General features: G+C 56.6%; 8 protein-coding genes across 8 annotated transcripts; 3 read left to right on the top strand and 5 right to left on the bottom strand.

The window, feature by feature from the left end:
* Positions 1 to 56: 56 nt before the first annotated feature.
* Positions 57 to 2,233, bottom strand: PUNSTDRAFT_129907 (uncharacterized protein; the record flags this gene model as incomplete). The annotated part of the gene is made up of 5 exons (XM_007379130.1): positions 57 to 77; positions 133 to 250; positions 309 to 361; positions 418 to 1,620; positions 1,670 to 2,233. The coding sequence occupies 5 exons, from the start codon at positions 2,231 to 2,233 to the stop codon at positions 57 to 59; spliced, it is 1,959 nt and encodes a 652-aa protein (XP_007379192.1).
* A 729-nt stretch (positions 2,234 to 2,962) lies between these two features.
* On the bottom strand, positions 2,963 to 5,073 carry PUNSTDRAFT_96001 (uncharacterized protein; the record flags this gene model as incomplete). Its single annotated transcript, XM_007379129.1, has 3 exons — positions 4,500 to 5,073; positions 3,238 to 4,443; positions 2,963 to 3,175 (listed from the first exon to the last, which is right to left on the bottom strand). Exons 1-3 carry the CDS (start codon positions 5,064 to 5,066, stop codon positions 2,963 to 2,965), a joined length of 1,986 nt encoding a protein of 661 aa, XP_007379191.1. The 5' UTR covers positions 5,067 to 5,073.
* Positions 5,074 to 5,815: 742 nt separating this feature from the next.
* On the top strand, positions 5,816 to 6,198 carry PUNSTDRAFT_129905 (uncharacterized protein; the record flags this gene model as incomplete). Its single annotated transcript, XM_007379128.1, has 4 exons — positions 5,816 to 5,832; positions 5,910 to 5,991; positions 6,061 to 6,075; positions 6,130 to 6,198. 4 exons carry the CDS (start codon positions 5,816 to 5,818, stop codon positions 6,196 to 6,198), a joined length of 183 nt encoding a protein of 60 aa, XP_007379190.1.
* Positions 6,199 to 6,348: 150 nt separating this feature from the next.
* PUNSTDRAFT_49098 (uncharacterized protein) lies at positions 6,349 to 7,473 on the bottom strand. The gene is made up of 4 exons (XM_007379127.1): positions 7,228 to 7,473; positions 7,043 to 7,141; positions 6,614 to 6,981; positions 6,349 to 6,556 (listed from the first exon to the last, which is right to left on the bottom strand). Exons 1-3 carry the CDS (start codon positions 7,312 to 7,314, stop codon positions 6,925 to 6,927), a joined length of 243 nt encoding a protein of 80 aa, XP_007379189.1. The 5' UTR covers positions 7,315 to 7,473; the 3' UTR covers positions 6,349 to 6,556; positions 6,614 to 6,924.
* Positions 7,474 to 8,480: 1,007 nt separating this feature from the next.
* On the top strand, positions 8,481 to 12,861 carry PUNSTDRAFT_80494 (uncharacterized protein). The gene is made up of 6 exons (XM_007379126.1): positions 8,481 to 8,819; positions 8,873 to 10,740; positions 10,793 to 10,906; positions 10,960 to 11,030; positions 11,082 to 11,116; positions 11,174 to 12,861. Exons 1-6 carry the CDS (start codon positions 8,693 to 8,695, stop codon positions 12,652 to 12,654), a joined length of 3,696 nt encoding a protein of 1,231 aa, XP_007379188.1. The 5' UTR covers positions 8,481 to 8,692; the 3' UTR covers positions 12,655 to 12,861.
* A 67-nt stretch (positions 12,862 to 12,928) lies between these two features.
* PUNSTDRAFT_80491 (uncharacterized protein) lies at positions 12,929 to 15,694 on the bottom strand. Its single transcript, XM_007379125.1, has 5 exons — positions 14,770 to 15,694; positions 14,617 to 14,720; positions 14,144 to 14,564; positions 13,779 to 14,087; positions 12,929 to 13,724 (listed from the first exon to the last, which is right to left on the bottom strand). The coding sequence occupies exons 1-5, from the start codon at positions 15,575 to 15,577 to the stop codon at positions 13,078 to 13,080; spliced, it is 2,289 nt and encodes a 762-aa protein (XP_007379187.1). The 5' UTR covers positions 15,578 to 15,694; the 3' UTR covers positions 12,929 to 13,077.
* Positions 15,695 to 15,744: 50 nt separating this feature from the next.
* Positions 15,745 to 16,980, bottom strand: PUNSTDRAFT_49094 (thioredoxin). Its single transcript, XM_007379124.1, has 4 exons — positions 16,891 to 16,980; positions 16,665 to 16,835; positions 16,529 to 16,603; positions 15,745 to 16,475 (listed from the first exon to the last, which is right to left on the bottom strand). Exons 1-4 carry the CDS (start codon positions 16,939 to 16,941, stop codon positions 16,440 to 16,442), a joined length of 333 nt encoding a protein of 110 aa, XP_007379186.1. The 5' UTR covers positions 16,942 to 16,980; the 3' UTR covers positions 15,745 to 16,439.
* A 167-nt stretch (positions 16,981 to 17,147) lies between these two features.
* On the top strand, positions 17,148 to 20,207 carry PUNSTDRAFT_123884 (Isochorismatase hydrolase). Its single transcript, XM_007379123.1, has 8 exons — positions 17,148 to 17,265; positions 17,335 to 17,465; positions 17,530 to 17,715; positions 17,777 to 17,848; positions 17,904 to 18,050; positions 18,109 to 19,412; positions 19,465 to 20,089; positions 20,143 to 20,207. Exons 1-6 carry the CDS (start codon positions 17,214 to 17,216, stop codon positions 18,232 to 18,234), a joined length of 714 nt encoding a protein of 237 aa, XP_007379185.1. The 5' UTR covers positions 17,148 to 17,213; the 3' UTR covers positions 18,235 to 19,412; positions 19,465 to 20,089; positions 20,143 to 20,207.
* Positions 20,208 to 20,255: the final 48 nt, after the last annotated feature.

Raw genomic sequence — 20,255 nt, 5'->3', positions numbered from 1 at the left:
TTCTCATGACATATACGAACCGCCGATCATACTGTACCTAAGGGACGCTTAAATGTTTATAGTTTGAAACGCAGATCCTAAATTATATTTGGGAAAGAGCTTTCCGCTGATTGAACCTGGTATCTTGCTTACCTTGGCAGTTGTACGGGCGATCATACGTTTCTTGAAGTCTCTTGATGCACGTTGAATGTCCACCCAAAGGAATAGGGGAACTACTATGGCCATGACTGGCAGCGCTATGATCCAGAATCTGAGGACGCCGGCGTCGTCAAGACTGATCTGGAGGAGCTAGAATCGTGCCAACGCACATGACATCCGTGTGGTTGTGCTTGACAGTCCACATGTTCTGGAAATTCATGCCCTATCCACCTGGTCAGCATTCGACATGATGTACATTACGCGGTAGGCACGACGTACGAAATAGCCTGTCAGGAGCGTCAGGGGAAGGAACGTCACTGTTGCGACGGTTAATTGTCTCATGATCTCGTTCATCCGATTGCTGGCCATGTTGAAGGTATAGTTGATGAGGTTATCGGCAATCCCAGCAAACATGTCTAGGCTTGTCAAGATGTATTCCATATGATCATTAACGTCCGCAAGGTAGGTTTTTGCCTTATAGCTCATATACCCCTTGACATCCTTCGGGTCTTTCCCTTCCCACAGGGCGGCATACCGATCAACATCGTACCGCCTCAGGTAATAGACCAGCGTCTTGATTGGCTGCATCGTCCTCTTATGGAGGATCAGGTCACCTTGCAAGATGTGCAAGAACTTGACGGTGTCCATGTTGGGCACCAGCAGAACGTCCTGCTCGAGTGCCAGAATCCTCGCTTGATACTCGTCCACAATCTCCAGAGCCCGGTCGACGATGAGATCAAGAATGGACTGAACCAGGAAAGACCCATCCGCACTTGATCTCAGGATTGTCTGCGCTTGCCGTAGCCGTCGCGAGATGGGTAGGGTGAATTGTAGATCGGGGTTTGGATGGATGGAGATGACTGTTCCGTCTTGCATCAGGAACACGCATATAGGCTGTATCTTCACATCCACTCTCTGTCCAGAGCCCGTGCGTTTCAGTGCCTCGATAGTGTGCACGTTGAGGCTCCGGTCGCGCACGGCTTGGCTCTCCACCCGGGGACCTGCGGAAAGTGGACCTCGTTCGTTGAAATTACGAGCTTTCTCGACGTCGATGGGCGGTATTGCAAGCTTCACGCGGTCGCTGCGACGAAAGCTCAATGTTGACGTGCGTTTGCGCGGCGTATGAAGACGTGAACCCGACGTCGCTCCTATGTCGTTGGGAAACAAGTCAACGTGTACTGGCAGCACTCCACTTGGTAAACTAGACTGAAACTCGTTGGGGAGAACCCTGAGTTCTGCAGGTAAATCGTGTGCATGAGGGAAATTGATCTGGTCGTGTTCATGTGGCTCGCGGTCATTGGGACCCGCGAGAGAATGGCACAATACCCGTAAGAAAAGGTGCTGATTATAGTAGTCGGACTTGGAGCGAGAGTGCCTTGGAGTGTGCAGGACATCCTCCACCGCCAAGGGATGAAGGTTGTATCTGAGCGCCAGCGCTTTGATAACATCCCAAGACACACCACCTACATTGATCCATCGCACCTGCACATTGTAGTCAGACTCCACCGAGCGCAGAGAATTGAGGTGCTACCTTGACCCAGGGTTCCGGCTTGCTCTTCTGATCTTCGTGCATCAGTTGCACGAAATCGCCGTTGGTCATTCTCATGCCCTTGCTCGTCGTCCTGTTGAAATCTATAATCTCGATCGTGCACTCTTGCTGTATGTGACGGTATTGACGGTCCACATCATCCCGTTTAGGATCTACGCCGGGTTCGGCGCCTGCATTGCCCAAGCTCATGAAGGCGTACGTGCGACGCATCTGTATGATCTTCCTGGCGGTCGTTCGGAAGCGATCCGTAGCGCTACCGGTGGTCCGGACTGCAGGGCGTCGGATGTGACCTGGCCGGCTTTCCATGGTATCATGTCTGTCGGGTGCTGCATCGAGCAGGGGATTGGTAGATGTGCGTTGCGCGTGAACGTTTGGACGGCTGCCTTTCGTCGTAGAAGATCCGTCCAAGCCGCCGATACGGGTGGATGCGGCTTGACCGGCGGGGTCGTTGCCCTTGTGAATGATATCGTAGTTCTCGACCTCGTCTTCCAGGTCGGGAGTCAGTGAACGACCCTCGGAGTCACTGAAACTGTTCTCGCGCGGCATCCTGGACATTCAGTGAGTTTATCCAAGAGATGGTCAGAGAGAGTGCCCGAGACTCGGTAGTACGGTCGGGAAGGGCAGTGGTGCGGGACGGTCGCTCCCATGCTGATACGGTGAGGCAAGGGAATTGAGTTGGGCGAAAAGGGAGAAGCCGGTATCCGATGTGCATATATAGTACCACCACCCGCAGAGTACTGCATATAACCTGCTTAGGGCAGTTGCAGCCCTCGAGGTGACTGCGCACATTCGCGCAGTTCATATCAGAGCAAGCGCAAGTCCATAATCCAGCTGCAACCTGGTAGTAAGACCGCATTGATAATGTGGACAGCACTGAAGATACAGTACGACCGGTATAATCGCAGTGCGACTGCCAAAAGCAACGCGTGAATCTCGCCGTACTCAACTTGCAATGCAGCACGTGATACTAGGATAGTGTCCCCTATTGATACTCACTGCTACATTTGGCTTTGCATGATATGGGGAAGCAGGCACGAACAGACATCTATTGTCACATCCCATCGCGTTCATGCACACCGCCAAAACCCGGATAAATATTAAATGTGTAGACAGTGAAGACTCAAGGCAAATAATGAGGATGTGACATCGAGTAGGATGTAAGTATATGGATTTAGGGTAGAGCACATCATCGGTTGGTCCTTTGAGTTGCAGTGGGGAGAATTGTTGAACATGATAGACGGTTCACTGTCTTTTCTTTAAATCCTATGTGCGAGGTCAGTGATCACGGCTACCACCAGTAAGGAGAAAAACTGGTGCCTGGGCGGTGCTTCGCGCGATCATACGCGTCCTCAGGTCTCGTAGCCCCTGACGCAGATCCGACCACAGGAATGTGGGGACAACTATGACCATCATAGGAAGGGCGATGATCCAGAAGACCAGATCCGTATGGCCGTGCTTGATGGACCACATATTCTCGAAGTTCATCCCCTAACAAGGAGAGCCAGTCAATAAGATGTATGCCTCAGGAGGAGGAAGATGATATAGCGCACAAAGTAACCAGTCAACAACGTCAACGGCAAGAAAATCACCGTAGCTAGCGTCAACTGCCTCATGACCTCGTTCATCTGGTTGCTTGCCATGTTGAAAGTGTAGTTGATCAAGTTCTCTGATATACCGGCGAACATGTCCAAGCTCGTCAATATGTACTCCATGTGATCGTTCACGTCGGCAAGGTAAATCTTCGCCTTGTGGCTCATATAACCCCTGACGGCTTTTACATCCAGCTCCGGTTCGGCGATAAGTGCGGCGCAGCGGTCCACGTCATAGCGTCGCAGGCCGTACACGACAGTTTTGATCGGATCCATCGTCCTTCTATGGAGGATCAGGTCGCCTTGCAGGATATGCAGGAACTTGACCGTGTCCATATGGGGCTTCAGAAGTACGGCGTGTTCAAGCGAGAGTATCTTCGCCTGATACTCGTCTATAACCTCCAGAGCCCGATCGACGATCAAATCAAGCAACGATTGCACGAGGAAAGAGCCGTCCGCGCTCGTTCTTAACACAGTCTGCGGCTGACGCAGACGCATCGAGATGGGAAGAGTGAAATCGAGGTCCGGATTCGGGTGGATGGAGACGACCGTGTTATCCCGCAGCAGGAAGATGCACATAGGCTGGATCTTGACGTGAACGCGACTTTCGGACCCGCCCTCTTTTAGGGCTGCGACGGTCTTCGCATTGAGCGTTCTCTTGAGAGCCGCTTCGCTTTGAGGCCTCACAGAGGCTAAACCAGCTGATATCGGGCCCTTCTCTGTGACGGACCGCGCTCGTTCGATGTCCAGAGGTGGAGTGGCTATTCTCACGCTTGGCTTACGACGGTAGCTGAGTCTCGGTTCTCGGAGAGTAGAGTAGCGCGAGCCGCCGTACGACATCTTCTCATCCTCTGCGGAAGATGTCTCGTCGCCCATGCGGGTGGGTGAACTGGACCGAGGCTTATTGGGGAAAACCGGCCCGCTGGACTGGTCGGCGCCACGGGGGAAATACGACTGGCTATCGTCATGGGACTCGGGGTCGTCCGGACTAGCGAGGGAGTGGCATAGGACCCGGAGGAAGAGGTGGTTGAGGAAATAATCCGCCTTGGACCGCGAGTGGCGAGGGACGTGTAAGACATCCTCGAGAGCCAGAGGGTGCAGATTATACCGAATGGCTAATGCCTTGATAACGTCCCAGGAAATTCCACCGATGTTGATCCATCGAACCTGCGAACAGCTTCGTTCAGTATGCGAGAGGCATGCATGTGAGCGAAGATTCATACCTTGACCCACGGCTGAGGTTCGCTCGCCTTCGGGTCGCTCATCAGCTTGACGAACCCAGCGTTGTCCATCCTGCCCGCGCTACTGGTCGCACCGTTGTAGTCTATAATCTCGATGAAGCAATCCTGGCGGATGTGACCGAATTGTCTGTCCGCGTCCGCACGCTTAGGGTCGATACCGGGTTCGGCGCCGACGCCGCCCATCGCCAACATAGTCGAGGTGCGGTGCAGCCGCATAACTTTGTGGACGGTCGCTCTGAAGCGGTCCTTGGCGCTGCCATGAGTCTGGGGTACAGGCCGAGGCGGATGGGTAGAAACACGAAGGTTGGCGCGGGAGGCGCCACCAGCAGTGCCAGCAGCGGCCGAGGGTGCAGAAGCTACAGGGGAGGCTGGTGTGATCGTAGTGCGAGCAGTAGTCTCGGGGGCGTCCACGCCTAACAACTGCGGGGGAGATTGAGAAAGGTCGCGGTCGACCTGCTCTTGGAAGTTGCGCTCCAACTCCATGCCCTCTTCCAAGTCCGGGGTTAGAGAGCGGCCCTCGGAATCGCTGAAGCTATTCTCGCGAGGCATGTGCTGTGCGGGCCTGAGCCAACGAGTCTAGATTTATGTCTGCGCAACATGCAGTACGTCAGTGGACATGAAGCAAGGAGAGGGCAGACAGTGCGCACCACTAAAGCCGGGTCAGCGTTCGACGCAACGCGACGGATCCTATGTCAACGAAGGATGGGGACACAGGGGAAGGAGGGCACGGTCTGCGAGAATGCGACGAACTCGAGGTACATGAGTTCCCCTGAGCACGCTGATGAGCGCCCAAGAAGACGAGCGCGAGGCGATGGCGGGTTTGACGGAAGCAGTAGACTGAAATTCCCATTCACCGGGCCCGTGGGGCTGTCCAGCTCTCACCTACAGGGACGAGCGCAATATCCCGGCATAAGCCAGGACATCAGCAGGCCGCAGCGAGGTGCTCTCGTTGGACCCGGAGGAGGGGATTGCATATTCGGGGAACTTGTGGAGTCACAGTGGAGAACGATTGCGTTTGCCGATACAGTAAGTACTTGCGCGGAAACCCCGAGTTGCTTCAACTTGCTGATGGTTGATCTGGAACGCGGGCGAAGACACGACGCGCCCACGATCGCGTTCCTTGTCAATCTGAGATCCACTGCGCGTTCGACTTCTCTGACCGTCCCCTTCAATGCACGCCCCAACGTCCACAAAGGTACAGCGGCGTGAACGCTGGCCGAAAGCTAACTTCAGACCGGTTTCGCGTTACTCAGAAAACCCAGGCTCGCACCGATTCACTACTCCAAGAAATCGACGAGATGCGCGTTGCCCTCGGGTAAGGATAGAAAGGCGAAGCGCACAGACTGTTCCTCCGTTTATCTGGTCCCTGCTTTTTATCGATCGCGCTCGAAGCGAGGACCAAGACGCGGACGCAATCGTTTCCGCCCATATCAAGAGACTGCATCGCTATAACGAGGCCAAGGATGCTACGCAGGTAAGTGAAACCCGCATATATGCGTAAGGTTCTACATGTGCTCAAACCCCTCTGCATGCTCTGCCATAGATACTGATCGGTCGAGTATGCCAAGCTTCTCGATATCGTTGTCGAAACCTGTTCATAGGTTCTTCGTAGCTAGCGGTACTGAAGGACACCACAATCCGCAAAATCCACGAGGATTACGGTCTCGAAACGACGGAATAAGGCGAAACGGTACCCCCTAACCCAATCTTCAGCATTTTCTCGGCTCTCGCACTCCGGCTTACAATTCGCTGTCCTGGCTGGCGCTCGTTCCCGGGACGCCGGTTCTCGTACCGTGGCTGCGCTGGTCCTGAGGATACGTTTGAAGATCGGCCGCGTCATCCCGGAATAGTTCTCGGCAACCAGTGTTGTGTACAGTTATTATGACGCGTGATATACAGCACGACCGTTGTCACAACCGACGTACGGTAAAGCAGGAATAACGATATATAGAACGTACTTGCAGCAGTTACAACAGATAATTGAGGTCACCATCGGATCATTTGGAACTGTTAGGCATCAGACAGGCTAAGACTCTTTTCTGCCAGCGTGGGCAGGTCAACTCCACAGATCATGTAGAAAATTATATGGTGCTCGCCTCGTCAGCGCGTCAGCTGTGAGTCCTTCATTACACGACATCGACCTTTGCGCGCTTCGCCGACGTTTCTTGCTCGTCCGTGTCGGCGCTGTCAGCTGGTTCCCCTCCGGCCGCGCCGTGCTTTTCTGCAGTAGTAGCACCATCTGCTGCCTCCTCCTCGTCCTCTTCGTCGCGTGAGCGCTTGCGGCCTATCATGGGTGCCGCCACCGGCTTGGACGCAGTCTCAGGGTGGTATTCATCGTCCTCGTCATCGTCGCCTTCCGCGTCCGCTTCGTCTGGGGCCGGTCCTCCCTGCATATATGTCAGTACCGCTACACGAGCGAGGAGAGGTAGCCAACATGACCACCGATCAGCAGCGCGGTGAGACTCTGGCCAGGGAGAGGATTAGGGGATGGATAATGAACGTGCGCATTTCGGCAAGCAACGCACCGAGCCGCCTTCATTGCCGTCATCGGCTCCTTCAGCGGCGTTTTCGACTTCTTCTTCCTCCTCGTCTGCGTATCCGCCTTCCTCTTTCTCTTCCTCCTCCTGTAGACGAGTGTAGGTGAGGCGTGAACATGATCGCTCAAAGCCGTGGTGTTCCTGCGCGTTTGAAATGGTCGGTTGGCACCCACCTCGATGTCGTCGTACTCGTCGCTCTCTTCGCCTAGCTCCTCGAGAATCTGCTTGGGCGGCAAGGAATTGGCCTCTGCTTCCGGCATCGTTCACGCTGGCCCTCTGAATGCGAGCGACAGACAGGAAGGACAATGTCTTCCGACAGGCGTTACGGCGGAGGTATGCACGCACGGACCCGGGCCTGGACTGTTTACGGGTTCACACCGAGCTGGCCCTTCGCGAACGTTGCTGGCCGACGGATGGCGCTCACCGCTCACAGGGCCGTACAGCCACGGGACGCTACACCGCGACGACTGCCGTTGACGTCACCCGTGCAAAGCGCGTCGAACTTGAAGGGCAGAGCCGTCGTCTCTTCTGGCGGCCCGCGTACGTCGAACCCGAGGTGTTACCGAGTCATGGCCATACGTCTGGGCTAATCCGCATTTGGTTTGGGTCAGACAGGTCCACCGGAGTACGGAGCGTCGGCTCGGAGCTGGGACCAACGCATACATTCCGGCAGTGGCTATAACTTATAAGGGGATTCCCTGGATATGTCAGCGGCGCTCGGTATTGTATCCTTATCTACAGTGGCCTCCGACCGAGACAACTCCCTGGACGTCACTCGCGGCTGGATCAGACCTGCGCACGGAACGAGCCGAGCAACAGAGCATCTCACGTCGGAGACCTAGACCTCAGACCGGTCTCGAGGTTCTGACGGGGAATGCCAGCGATCAAGTATGGCCAGCCACACTGCTCAGCCGTCCACGTATGGCCAGACAGGGGATGCGCGTCGGAGGCTGTTTCATGACTCAACCTTGTTGACCGTCGTTGCGATGTCTCGGCTACTTTTGGTCGCGGAATCACAGGGCAGCTTGAAAGGCATACGCTGCCGTTTGGCACCCGGCCTGCATATCCAGAGCTGCCCGCGTTGAGAACGACGACGGGCGAGTAGTATCTAGTGGGCGACGATGTAGTTCGATAGCAACCGGTCCCACAGATTGCGGCCACCGATGTTACGTAGAGAATAATCAGTTGGTGGCGCGTCTCTGACGGCGGCGTTCGTATCAGACCTGCTCGCTTTCCTCTGAACCACAACCCAACGCCGCTCGTTCTCGTCACCGTCCCCCACGGCGTCCTCGCAGCCACCAGCCTCCGCCAGTCGTGGCCACGGGGCAGCACTGGCCTCGCACTTCGCCGTCGCGTGATTGGTCAGCAGCCTCGAGGCGTGCGGGCTCCCTTGAGGCTCGTGCCCGACCCGTTCGCCCTGCGCGTCTAATCAGCCGTCCATTACGTTCTCGTTGCTCGTCTGACCACCTCCGTCGTCCTCGCACCCCGCCTTTCCAACCATCTCCGCCATCGCCCGTCGTTTCCCCGCCTCACCCCGCACCCACCTTCCTCGTCGCTCTCCGTGTCTCCCAGCTGAACAGCCCGACATAGAACATCGTACCCATCGCCCTTTCAGTCGATAGCCTCTCACAAACCACGATGCCTACCGCGGTGCAGAAATCGTCCCGCCGCGCGCCCTTGCGCATGGACGCCCAGGACGGCCCATGGAGCGTCAGTGTAGCCGACAATCCGTACGACAAGGGCTCGTACAACATCTACATCAAAAGTAAGCCGACCCGCGCTCGCTCCCTCTTACGTCTTCTGATGGCGTGCGTGCAGCGCCCACGCACAACCTGACCCTCACCCGTTCCGCATCCGAGATCGTCGAGCTGCACCACAAGCTCGTGGACGCGAACCCTGCCAGCGCCTTGCCCGCCCTGCCACTCGACCTCTCCTCCGTCGCGTTGCCGCCCAAGCGCAAGTCCACCTTCCTCAACACCCTCTCCCGCCTCGCATCTCCCGCAGGCAAGTCTACCGCGCGCCATCCGTCAGGGCGGCGACCCCCGTCTCCCATGCGCTCACCTTCCGCCGAGCTCCGCGACCCGTTCACCGACGTGTCTTCGTCGGCAGCGGCTCGCAAAGAAGCCGCGAGTACCGTCTCCAGTTCATCGATGGCTAGCCCGGGCACGAGTAGCCTAGCTTCGTACCTTACCGTCGTCGCCAACGACGGGGCTCTCCGGTCCACCCGCCCGTGGAAACGGTTCTTCCGCGTCCGGACGGACGATTTGGAGAGTGTCCGGGTCGAGCGTGCCATCAAGCGCGTCCGCTCCGATCTTGCGGCGCATATAAGCCCGAAATCTCCCAAAGGCTCGTACCCGGACCAGTCGCAGGACGGCGTCATCAGCCTCAACGAGGCAGAAAGTATCGCTTGGAGCGAGAACGAGCCGCCCGCGGAAGAGAAAGAAGAGAAGCTTGCAGAGGCAGTTCCGGACGGCCATGCCGGTCAAGACGACCAGCCACACGCCGCCGAGAGCGTGGAGGCCGTCGAGGATGTCCGGCCTTCGTCGCCGGTGTCTGTCAGGACGACTCGCACTGCTCGCTCTACACCGGCGGTGCCAGTAGAAGCGAGTGCCGAGCCTGCTGCAGCGTCCATCCTCGACAACACTGTCGACGATGAGGCTAACGGAACCTCTACGCCCGTTTCTCATGAGCCAGATGGGCATGTGCCTCGCATCCCCCGGTCTATGTCCGCCGAGCAGACCAAGAACTCGCGTCTGTCTCGCGCCTTCTCGTCTCCAACCTCGACGTCGAACGCGACGCCGTCCGAGACCGGGGACGAGTATGAGTCCTCCATTTCTACTTCGACCGCCCGTCGCAAGAAGAAACGCGCCCGCTCCACTGACCCGAACAAGCTTCGGGAACCGAAGAAATCGACGCGCAAGGTGACGGTCAACGACTTTGAGATGCTCCGCGTGCTCGGCAAGGGCTGTGCGGGCAAGGTACTCCTCGTACGGCACAAGCAGAGCGCCGACCTATACGCGCTCAAGGCGATCACGAAGCGCCACGTGCTCGCCCACCAAGAGCTGCAGCACACGCTGACCGAGCAGGCGGTGCTCAAGCGGATGGCCGCGGACGGGACGGATCCCTTTGTTGTAAAGCTGTGGTGGAGTTTCCACGACAGGGAAAACCTGTTCCTCGTGATGGATTTCCACCCTGGCGGCGATCTCGCCACGCAGCTCGCGCGCTGGGGCAGGCTGGGCCGCGACCGCGCGCGGTTCTACGCCGCCGAGATCGTCGAAGGTGTCGAAGGACTGCATGCCGCGGGCGTCATCTACCGCGACCTGAAGCCGGAGAACGTGCTCATCGGCGCTGACGGGCACATCGTGCTAACCGACTTTGGGCTCTCGAAGGAATTTCCACGCCGAACGAATGCTATCACGGCGCCTCCCACGCCATCTGGAAGTCGCGGCGACTTCTACTCTGCGACGGATCCATCGCCGGACGCAAACGTGCCAGCGTGGATGAAGACTGGCAAACCTGGAGATCTCAGCGGCTGGTCCGGACCGGTTGGTCAGCAGGATACTACCAGCACTTTTTGCGGCACGGCGGAGTATCTGGCTCCGGAAGTGATCCAGGGCTTGCCGTACAGTTACGAAGTTGACTGGTGGAGCTTTGGCACGATGCTCTACGAGATGCTGACCGGCATTGTAAGCACCGCCGTGTCGTCTGTCCTGGCGCTGGCTAACCGACGTGTAACAGACACCGTTCTGGGCTAACAACCACGCGGACATGTATGTCCGCGTGCTCCAGGACGAATTGCAATTTCCTGATGATAGAACAATGGATCAAGATACCAAGAGCCTTATACGTGGGGTATGCGGCGCGTGCATGACACCGCAGGATCCAGCATTAACGGTCTTCTACAGCTCTTGCAACGAAACCCTGCCCTTCGTCTTTGCGAACCTCGCATCAAGAAGCATCCGTATTTCTCTATGATGTGAGTTGAGTTGTAGGCGATTGCTCAATTTTGCTCTTATGCCCTTCACAGAGACTGGTCTCATGTTTACTACAAGCGCTATATACGTGAGTAGTTCTGGGCAAACACACTTGTCGTTCGCAGAAGTATTAACCTTCCGCCAGCTCCCTATATTCCTCCCATCGATCCTTCGAACGCGGGCGATACTCAGAACTTCGATGATACATTCCTGGACATGGCTCCAGTCGTCAATGATCCTAATGACCAAGATAACGCGACGGACACTGATCGGGAGGAGACCACCGATACGGATCGCACCGATGGAGAGGACTCGGTTCAGACGCCGCTTCAGTCCCGAAGTCCGTCCGTGCAGCCCGTTGCGGATGACACCGTCGATGTCTTCGATGGCTATTCCTTTAAGGGCCGTCACTCTGTCCTCCTCGACGACGATGAACCGGATTCGTCTGAGCAAGAGACTGACGAGGAGGAGGAGCGGAGATCCGAGACGCCAAGCCACACCGTCGAAGATAAAACTCCAGTGGTGCCTACTGCGGAAACCGTCACTCCTGAGACGGCGGTGGAAGTGATCGTGGAGGACGTGCCCACCGAGGAAGAACCGAAGACCCCGGAGGCACGCAAGGCGCCATTACCGGAGGTTGAAGCACCCGCTGCACCTAGCACACCCGTCGAAGAATCCCCGAAAGCTGCTGATGTCGTCCCAGAGCCTACGAAACAGGCGGAAGCGGTGCCCGCTCCGCGGCCGTCCAAGGAAGTTCGAATCGCCGAGCCTTCGAAGGCAGAGGCGCCTCCCAAGGAACCAAGTGTCGATGAGAAAGAATCGCTGGATACGGTTCCGCCCATGCAGAAGCCACCGGTGTCGCGGCAACCCACGCGACAAATACGTGGACGCAAGGAAAAGTCCGGCATACCGGCTCTGGATCGTTACTTGTCGGAAGACGAAGGTGGTGTCACCGAGCTTGAGGATGACGACTGGGACTTCGTCGAAGCAGCTGGCGAGGAAGAACGAAATGGATCGAGAGGAACGACACTCTTCGCTCGGGGTGTCGTCGACCGATACAAACTCTCGGTATTCCGCAAAGGCCCTGCATCGACACCGCAAAAGATGACCTCTCGATCGGTATCAACCGTTACGACGGCGTCAGAGCTCCTTGGTTCGGACATCGCCGATTCTCCTTCGCCATTGTCCAAGAAGCAACGGGGAAGGACTCCGCTCGCTTTTCGCCGAGCTCCCAAGGAGTTCTTGCGCGCCAAATCTCCGCCTACATCGTTCTCCCCCAAGTCTCGTGGCTCGTCCAAGATTTTGAACAAGTCCAGCTCTGCGGCGCTATCGGCCTCGTCTACTTCCAGCGCTAACATTTTGACGCCTTCCACGTCCATGGCAAGCAGCACGCCTCCGACGACGGCTCCGTCATTGAGGACAAAGCAATCAATCGCTTCTGTGGGCACCACCCCGAGCATGTCCTCGAGTGACAGTCAAGGGGCGAATGGAGACGATCATAGCCCGACGCCGCCCGACAAGACGCCAGGAGAGGACAGACCGAAGAACAACAAGAACGTTTTGAAGAAGTACAAGGAGGCTTCGGAGAAAGTACTCTCCCTTTTCGCATCCCCACGCCAACCATGACCTATCGGTGCGAACTCTCCAGCCAAATAGCCCTCGTCATCATGTGTATGAAAAAACGACCATGCATCTCTCTACTCCCATATCCTACACACACCCTCCTTTACTCGTGCCGTTGTCACTTCTTTCGATTATTCGAACTACGCCTGAATATTGCATCGTGCTGTTTTTGTGGATATAACTCTAGTCCGTGCCGCATTCCCACTTTCCTTAACACCCAATGTTTTACCTAGCAATTATCTCATGCACCGAGCCGGTACGACATACCTAATCCTTTCAAATGATGCCTGCTATTGCTCTCCTTCGCTATGTTACAGACCAGAAGATACCAAACAATACAAATTCATAGACAATGTCCAGCATATCAAGACTTGAGCACGACCTCCACACAGAATACCGTTAGACCCAAAAAGAATCAGGCCCACATTAGTTGAGATCATTAAGGCTCTCGCGCAAGTGTTTCACTCGAAGTTCGACGAGGTCGAGAGTGGTGTGGATATCTGCGAGTTCGTCACGCCAGTCGCCGGGAGCTCGTGCTGCCTGTGGAGACGCCGCGTTGGGGCTCGACTGCAGTTCCTCCCAGAGTGCGGTGACAACGCCGTGGATCCATTTTTCGCGTTCTTCCACCTTGCTCCGTTCCTTCCGCCTCCCGACATCTTCTCGTTTTCCGACTATCGTCAATGTCCAAACATTGCTGATGACTAAGGCGACGATGATGATATATAGAAGGGTGGTGCCGGAAGCGTTATCCCACGCGTCCTTTAGAATCTCGAGCGCGCCCTCGGTCGATTGTTTCGCCACTTTCATCGCACCCTCGAAGGTATCGTACGCCCACTGCAGGCTACGCTGTCCTCGTTCGTGATCCCGTTCCTTGCGCACGTCCGCGGCCGACAAGGAACGCTGAGACTCGATTTCTTCGGCCCTGGCTTCAGCTTCCGAAGCTACGACGGCCGCGGCATCCACACCCTCAGGAATGAACTCGGACTGGTGCTCGGCGATATATCGTCTGACAGCTTTTTCTAGATCAGCGTGGTAGGTTTTCTGTCCGTCAATGCATGACCTCTCGATGATCCCTTGGTGAACGTTAGGGATCTGACCTGTGCGGGTTCTATGATTACAGGACGCACCTTTAATGAAGCTACGCCCAGTCCACTCGACCTGACTCGTGACCACGATCTTTGAGGAGACGGCACTCGCCCACATGATGCAAGTGCGCGTCTTCACGGAGAACACCGTACCACTAGGCACCTCAGGAGTCCTTGTCGTGGTGATCGTCGAGATGTAATCGTCGAAGTCGATGTGTTCATTCTCATCGCGAAGCTCGCAACGGGTTTGCTTCGGTCCAATGCTTCCGTTGAGTGGCTTGATGTAGGACATGTTCCGGGCGAGCAGCTTCGGATTATTGGGTAACGGCGTCCAGTCGGATATTTGGAGGTCTGTAACATCGCCATGTATAAGCTAACGCGAAAGCATGAGCGTACTCGAAGCTTACCCATCAACATCTGTTCATTCATCATGAATTCTTTGATGAATCCACTTGCGAACAACAGGTTGTAGATCTTCTCAGGCGTGCCCGGGAGGATGGCCTCCATCGCCGTCTCCGAATAATGCTTTCCATCTCTACCGCACGCGCATCGCGTCGCCTTTCTTGCACCGACGCTTGCGCCCTGGGCCGGGGCAGCTGCGCCAATTATAGACTCCTCGAGCGACGGTCGGCCCGATCCTCCAAACGACGATTCATCAGGCCGGGCGAGGCGCCACACATTGTACAGGACGTCGAAGGTGGTGTCACGGCTGAGGAAGGAGGCGAAATTATACTTCTGGGAGGGTGTGGATATCTGAATGGCATTGGGGATGACGAAGGCCGTCATTTTCTTTTCAAGCTGGGTCACCTCGTACATAGGGATGAGAAGCTGAGAACGGGACATGAGCGGGATGACACGACACCAAAGAAGCATGACTCACGTCCGTGATCCATCCAAAGATATTCGCATGGAAGCAAATGTGGTTTTCTGATATGTACATTCGGCCTTGTATTAGAATTTCGCGCTGCAATGCGCAACCATAATCTAGGGGAGACGGGTCAGAATTGCCGACTGGGACAGAGAGACTACGCACCTTCAATGAGGTAGTCGCCCTCGGGTATACCGGGAAAGAGCTCATGAAAATCTGCGTTGCGCTTACTGCTTGCCACAGCGAAACCGGTGACGGGTATATCATCCGGGTCGAGGTCCAACTCATCGTCACTCAATTCGCTTCCTGATTCCGAGTCTGAATCCTTGACTTCGACGCCTTCCTCTGACCGAGGTTCGCTCATCGAAATCGACGTCTGCCTCGAGCGTGAAGCCGTGCCATTCGGCAGCCCGGGAGCCGAACCAACACGCGTACGCTTCGGTAACGCGGGAGGCGACGTCTGCATGGGCAGTGTCATTCCCGGCATCGAAGGCACCGCCGTGGACGCGGGATTAACCATGGCCAGACCAGAAGCCGCGATCGCCGAAGCCAGCCCCGTCGGCTTTTTCCCCGATCTGGGAGGCGAGGCGCCGGAGGTGGTCGCAGACCGGCGCCATGGGCGGCTCTTCTTGCCCGTCGTCGCAGAAATGATGGAAACCGCATCCGCATCTTTGGGTCCAGCGCTGAGGAACCCACTGCTACTGCCATGACTAGAAAGCGTAGAATGGTTGCTCATAGACGGTCCTATGCCTGCCTCGGGGCCGAAGAACTCCTGACGGATGGCGGTGGGCGATTCGACAATGGGAGACATGACGCCGGAATGGCTCCCTGAGGCGTCCTCGCGGTCAGAAGCGGACAGAGAACCGATGCTTCGGCGGGGGCTGACGGCCGAGTCAGTGGACGCACGGCCATGACGAGAGCTGGAGTTCGCCGCATGCGAAGCGGTAGATTTCGTGGAGCCAGAGCGTGCCATGCCGTTGGGGACTAGGATGGTATCTGAGGGCTCATCGGCGACCGAATTGCGTCGCGAGCGCGAGCCGCCGCCAAAGAAAGAGCGCAGGTTGCTGGCGGAGGATGATCGCTGGATCTGCGGATGTTGCGCGGTGTAGGCCTCGAGGTGAGGCTGGGGTTTGTCGGGGGTTGGCGTGGGGAGCTCATCCTGGTATGAAGGAGTTCGAGGCGACCTCGCAGGCGGCTTCGCCTGGTCGGCTTGCGAGCCGTTGGAGGGAAGCTGCAAGTCCGAAGTAGTTTGGCGGTCGCTCCTCGGGGAGGGTGGAATGACCGTGACCTGTGGATTGTCCTCGTCTTCAGAAGATGGGTCGACTACGATCCGGCTGATGCTTCGGCCGCCGGCGTCGACGGAGGACGTTGGAGTGTGTCCTTGAGATCGGTTGGGTGACGGTTGCCTAGACCGCCCATTGCTGCTCGGCGAGGCTTTGACGAGCTTGGTCAAGAAGTTGGAGGGCATACCCGAGGTCCGCGTGAGGACGTTGATTCGCGCTTTGCGAGGCCGGGTTAACTGGGGGCGCGGGTGGGAGACAAGTCGAGAACGGCTGAGAAGAGGAAGGGAGAAAAGTAGGGTATATGTTAAGGAGAGAGAGTCTAGGTCGTCAACGTCGTAACGGGCAGCGGGGGCAAGAGGAGGCGGAACGATGTCGAGTGAGCCGGTGACGATATGGTGAAGTGGCTGTGTACGACCCTGGGTCCATGACTTGCGCCGGCGTACGAGTCGGTACGACGGCTTCGGGAAGATCGCTCGCAATTACTACTCTGGATATGCAAGGTACTACGAATACATTACTGAACGCTCCGACTATAAACACGGATCAGGCAGTCTAAGCCTGCACGCTCGAATATTCTGCGATCAAGGCCTGCAACGCGCCGTCAGACAAACGCCCTGGGCCAAGATCGGGACAAATCGTACCTTGAGCTGAGCGGGCACAGCGCCGACGGTCTCCTTGACCTTCTGACCGCTCTTGAAGACGGCAAAGGTGGGCATCTGAGCGAGGAACACGATGGTCAGCCCCGTGGCATACGTCCGAAAGCACGCGGACACTCACAGCCCGAACGCCGACCTCTTGCGCGATGTCCGGCTGCTCGTCGACATCCACCTTGTAGAACTCGACGTCTCCGAAATGCTCGGATAGCTGCTCAAATACGGGCGAGATGATCCTGCAGGGGCCGCACCAAGTCGCCCAGAAGTCTATTACGACGGGGGTGTCCTTGGAGATCTACGAGAGAAAGGTGGGTGAGCGAAGACGAGAGGCAAGGCGGGGGGACACCGACCAGCTCCTTGAACTGCGCGAGGGAAGTGACGGGGGTAACCTTGCCTCCCATGTTGGCGCTGGATTATGCGAGTGGGATTGTGCGAGTGGGATGGGCGGTTTGGAAGTGTTCTGCATCGAGCACATCAGGCGCAGATCGTTCTTATAGCGGCCCGATGAGATATCGCGCTCGTCATTCGGCCACGTGATTGCCCACAGCTATGACAAAACATTACACTGGCGACACGGACTCGGAAATACATGGTCGCCGCTCTCGGACTTGCTGCACACGCGCATGTGTGCGCAGCGCGGAAGGACCGAGTGGGATTGGGAATCGCCCAGAACATGCAGGCAATATTGCAATGCTACCGTAGCCAGAACCGCGCGAGCCTGCCAGGTGAGATGCGCCTCCATCTCAAGCCTTAGATCAGCCACACAGCACTGCTTCTGTCGTGCACCATGTCAGCTTTGATCGTGGTCGACGTGCAGTATGACTTCATCTCCGGCAGCTTGGCTGTGAAAGGCGCAGAGGACATCCTTCCAGTAATATACGACCTCCTAGACAAGCATGACTGGGACCTCGTCGTGGCCAGTCAGGTGCGCAATATCACCCCCTCGATAGACACGGAGAAGTATCCCGCCGATCCATCCGAATATCCAGGATTTCCACCCGAGCGGTCATGTCTCCTTCGCTTCAACCCATGGCCTCTCTCCCTTCCAGCCGATCGAAATTCCCCACCCAATAACTGGAGGATTGCATGCTCAGGCTGCCGCGACGGGATCGGATACGCAAGCACAGACGATCACTCAGATGCTCTGGCCTGATCATTGTGTGCAGGGCACGAGAGTGAGCGGTGCCTGCGGATTGTAGTTTTCCGCATCAGTATACGATTGAACTTGGGACATAGGGCTGTGATCTCGAGGACGGTCTCCGGGCTCGTCTCGGTGGACTCGGAGACAAGGTGCACATCGTTCAGAAGGTCAATGCGTTCGTTATATCCGGACATGTGCATGATCCTTCTACATCTCGCACAGGGTAACCACCCACAAATCGACGGCTATTCGGCGTTCGCGATGAACCACTACGTGCAGTTCACCGCGCTGCCCCAGATCCTCTTCTCACACGGCATTACACGATTGACCATCGTCGGTCTTGCGACCGATTATTGTGTTCGAGCTACGGTTGGCATCTACGTGATGGGCGAAGAAACTTGGATAGCTGATTTGACGCTTGGCATAGGCCATAGATGCTCGCAAATTCCATTTCGACGTGGACGTGGTTCGAGACGGCGTGAGAGGCGTCGATATATCGAGCGAAGAGTCGGTATTAAGGGAACTCGAGCAATGGGGATGCAAGATTATCTGATACATATTTATCGCCTCGTTCATGAGACTTTCATGTTGTATAAATGAGCAGGATGTGTCATAACGATACATGGGTGTGCAATCTGTGTTGGAGCAACCTTTGTTCCAGCTCAGGAGGCTACGCGTGGACCTTTCGCCCGCGGATTAGTACAGGGAAAAATACCGTGATAGCTACACTGCTGATAGTCAATGTCCTCCGTCATGGGGTCGTGTGCATTGTTTCCGACGACGTTGAAACATCACCAGATTGCTCCGCTTGGGCTTGGGCTTGCGTTACAACGTCGATCAGCCCAGATAACCTGAGTATAGATGCGACGGTCGCATGCTCGTCTTTGCTCGCTGTGTCAGATGGATCGCCGGTGTAGTTAAGCAGGTCGTCCATGCGGAGAACCGACGAAGGCGCACTCCGGGCGTCGGGCGCCGCTTGGGATGCTGGCAACCGCTTGGAGAATGAAGGCTCTGGTAAAGGTGTTCCCACGTGTTCCGTAGGCGTTCCTGGGCTTGGTGTGTGTCGGGGCGGACTGCATGGAGGACTGTGATGTCTGTCGTCGGACGCTTCCGCTTGCGTACGCAGTGGCAGGTCGTTCTGGGGGCGCGTCTCTTCGGTGTCCGTGTCGCCTGACTCCACTGCGGCAGAGGTCGGGGGGGATTCATCGCGTGACGACCGCAGGCTGGAAACGGGGGGCGAGTACAGAGGCTGACGCTCGTACGATACGGAGGAGGCGGGTACCGTTTGGTAGCCCGTATATGATGGCATGTATTGGTATCCCCAGCTTGCGTTGGGTGGGGCCGCACCTGGCGCGTACTGTCCTGGTATATACGGCGTCATGCCGCCTGGGTAAACGGGAATGTACTGCGTTGGGACAAGTACGCTCATGCTCGAGCCTAACGCCGTCGTGTGTGAAGCTTGATCTTCCTGACTCTCACCGTTCCATCCATCAGTGGATGAGTCCGCCGCATGTGACGCCGACCCATCCTGTGAACGACCCATAGCAGACGGTGGTTGAGGTTGTGGCGGCTGCCGAGCAACGCGTTTCAATGGTCCATAACCTTCATCGCCCCCATCAGAGTCGAGGGAGCTCGACGAGGAGTTGAATTCTTTGTGTATCTTCTTGTGTTGAAGGAGATTGTCGTGACGGGAAAAGAACTTGCCACACGAAGGTAATGGACATTTAAACGCTGTAAGAACGCGTCAGCAGGGACACCGTCAGGAAGTGGGTTTGCTACTCGCGTTTCTCATACGTGTGTATACTGCGGATATGCCGCTTCAGGTGCTCGCCACGACTGAAACATTTCCCGCATCCATCGACTTGACAGGTGTACATTCGGGGAGTGAGGCTCGATGATACCTCTCCATCGCCGTCTTCCGAAGTGAACGACGCCTCTGGTTGGACTGGTACGCGCCGCCCGCGCGACTTCTTGATCAAGTTCGGCACCGGTACAGGCGGTGCGGCTCGCCGCCGCGGATGCCTTTGAGGCCCGGTGAAACGTGGCGCGTCGGGATCGGTTGGGCTTGCAGCACCTGAGCCTGTATCCATGATAGAAGAGACAGACGGAAGAGGTGCATCTGCAGATGACTGGCCGGACGAGACAGCTTTCTTGGCCGCACGTTTCCGCGCAAAGGGATCCGGGGGGTTGATGTCGCTGAAGTCGATCACGAGGTCGGTCCTGAAGAGCTTTACGCGAGCGCCCGTCTGCGAGCGAGTCACCGGGCGACGAGACGGAGAGGTCCCGGACGCATCAGCGGCCGATTTAGAGACCGCCGTGGACGAGGACGCTGCTTCAGCTGGCGGCTCATGGTTTTCGGTCGTGTGGCGCGACAGCTCAGTCGGAGGTATGGTGAGCAGTGTGCTCGACTGAGACTAGCGGAATGAGGAATATGGTTCAGCAACAACACACAAGAACTGACCAGACTGGGATTGAGGGCGGTAAGTGCTGGGTCGATTTCAACCGGAGGTGTGGCCATCGTGAAGTCTAAGATAGGGGCAGCGTAGATTCACGTTAGATGAAATTGGACATGTC

Source organism: Punctularia strigosozonata, assembly GCF_000264995.1.
Source record: "Punctularia strigosozonata HHB-11173 SS5 unplaced genomic scaffold PUNSTscaffold_1, whole genome shotgun sequence".
NCBI lineage: Eukaryota > Fungi > Basidiomycota > Agaricomycetes > Corticiales > Punctulariaceae > Punctularia > Punctularia strigosozonata.
The sequence above is the reverse complement of the archived record's forward strand: the minus strand, read 5'-3'. Positions and strand labels throughout refer to the sequence as shown.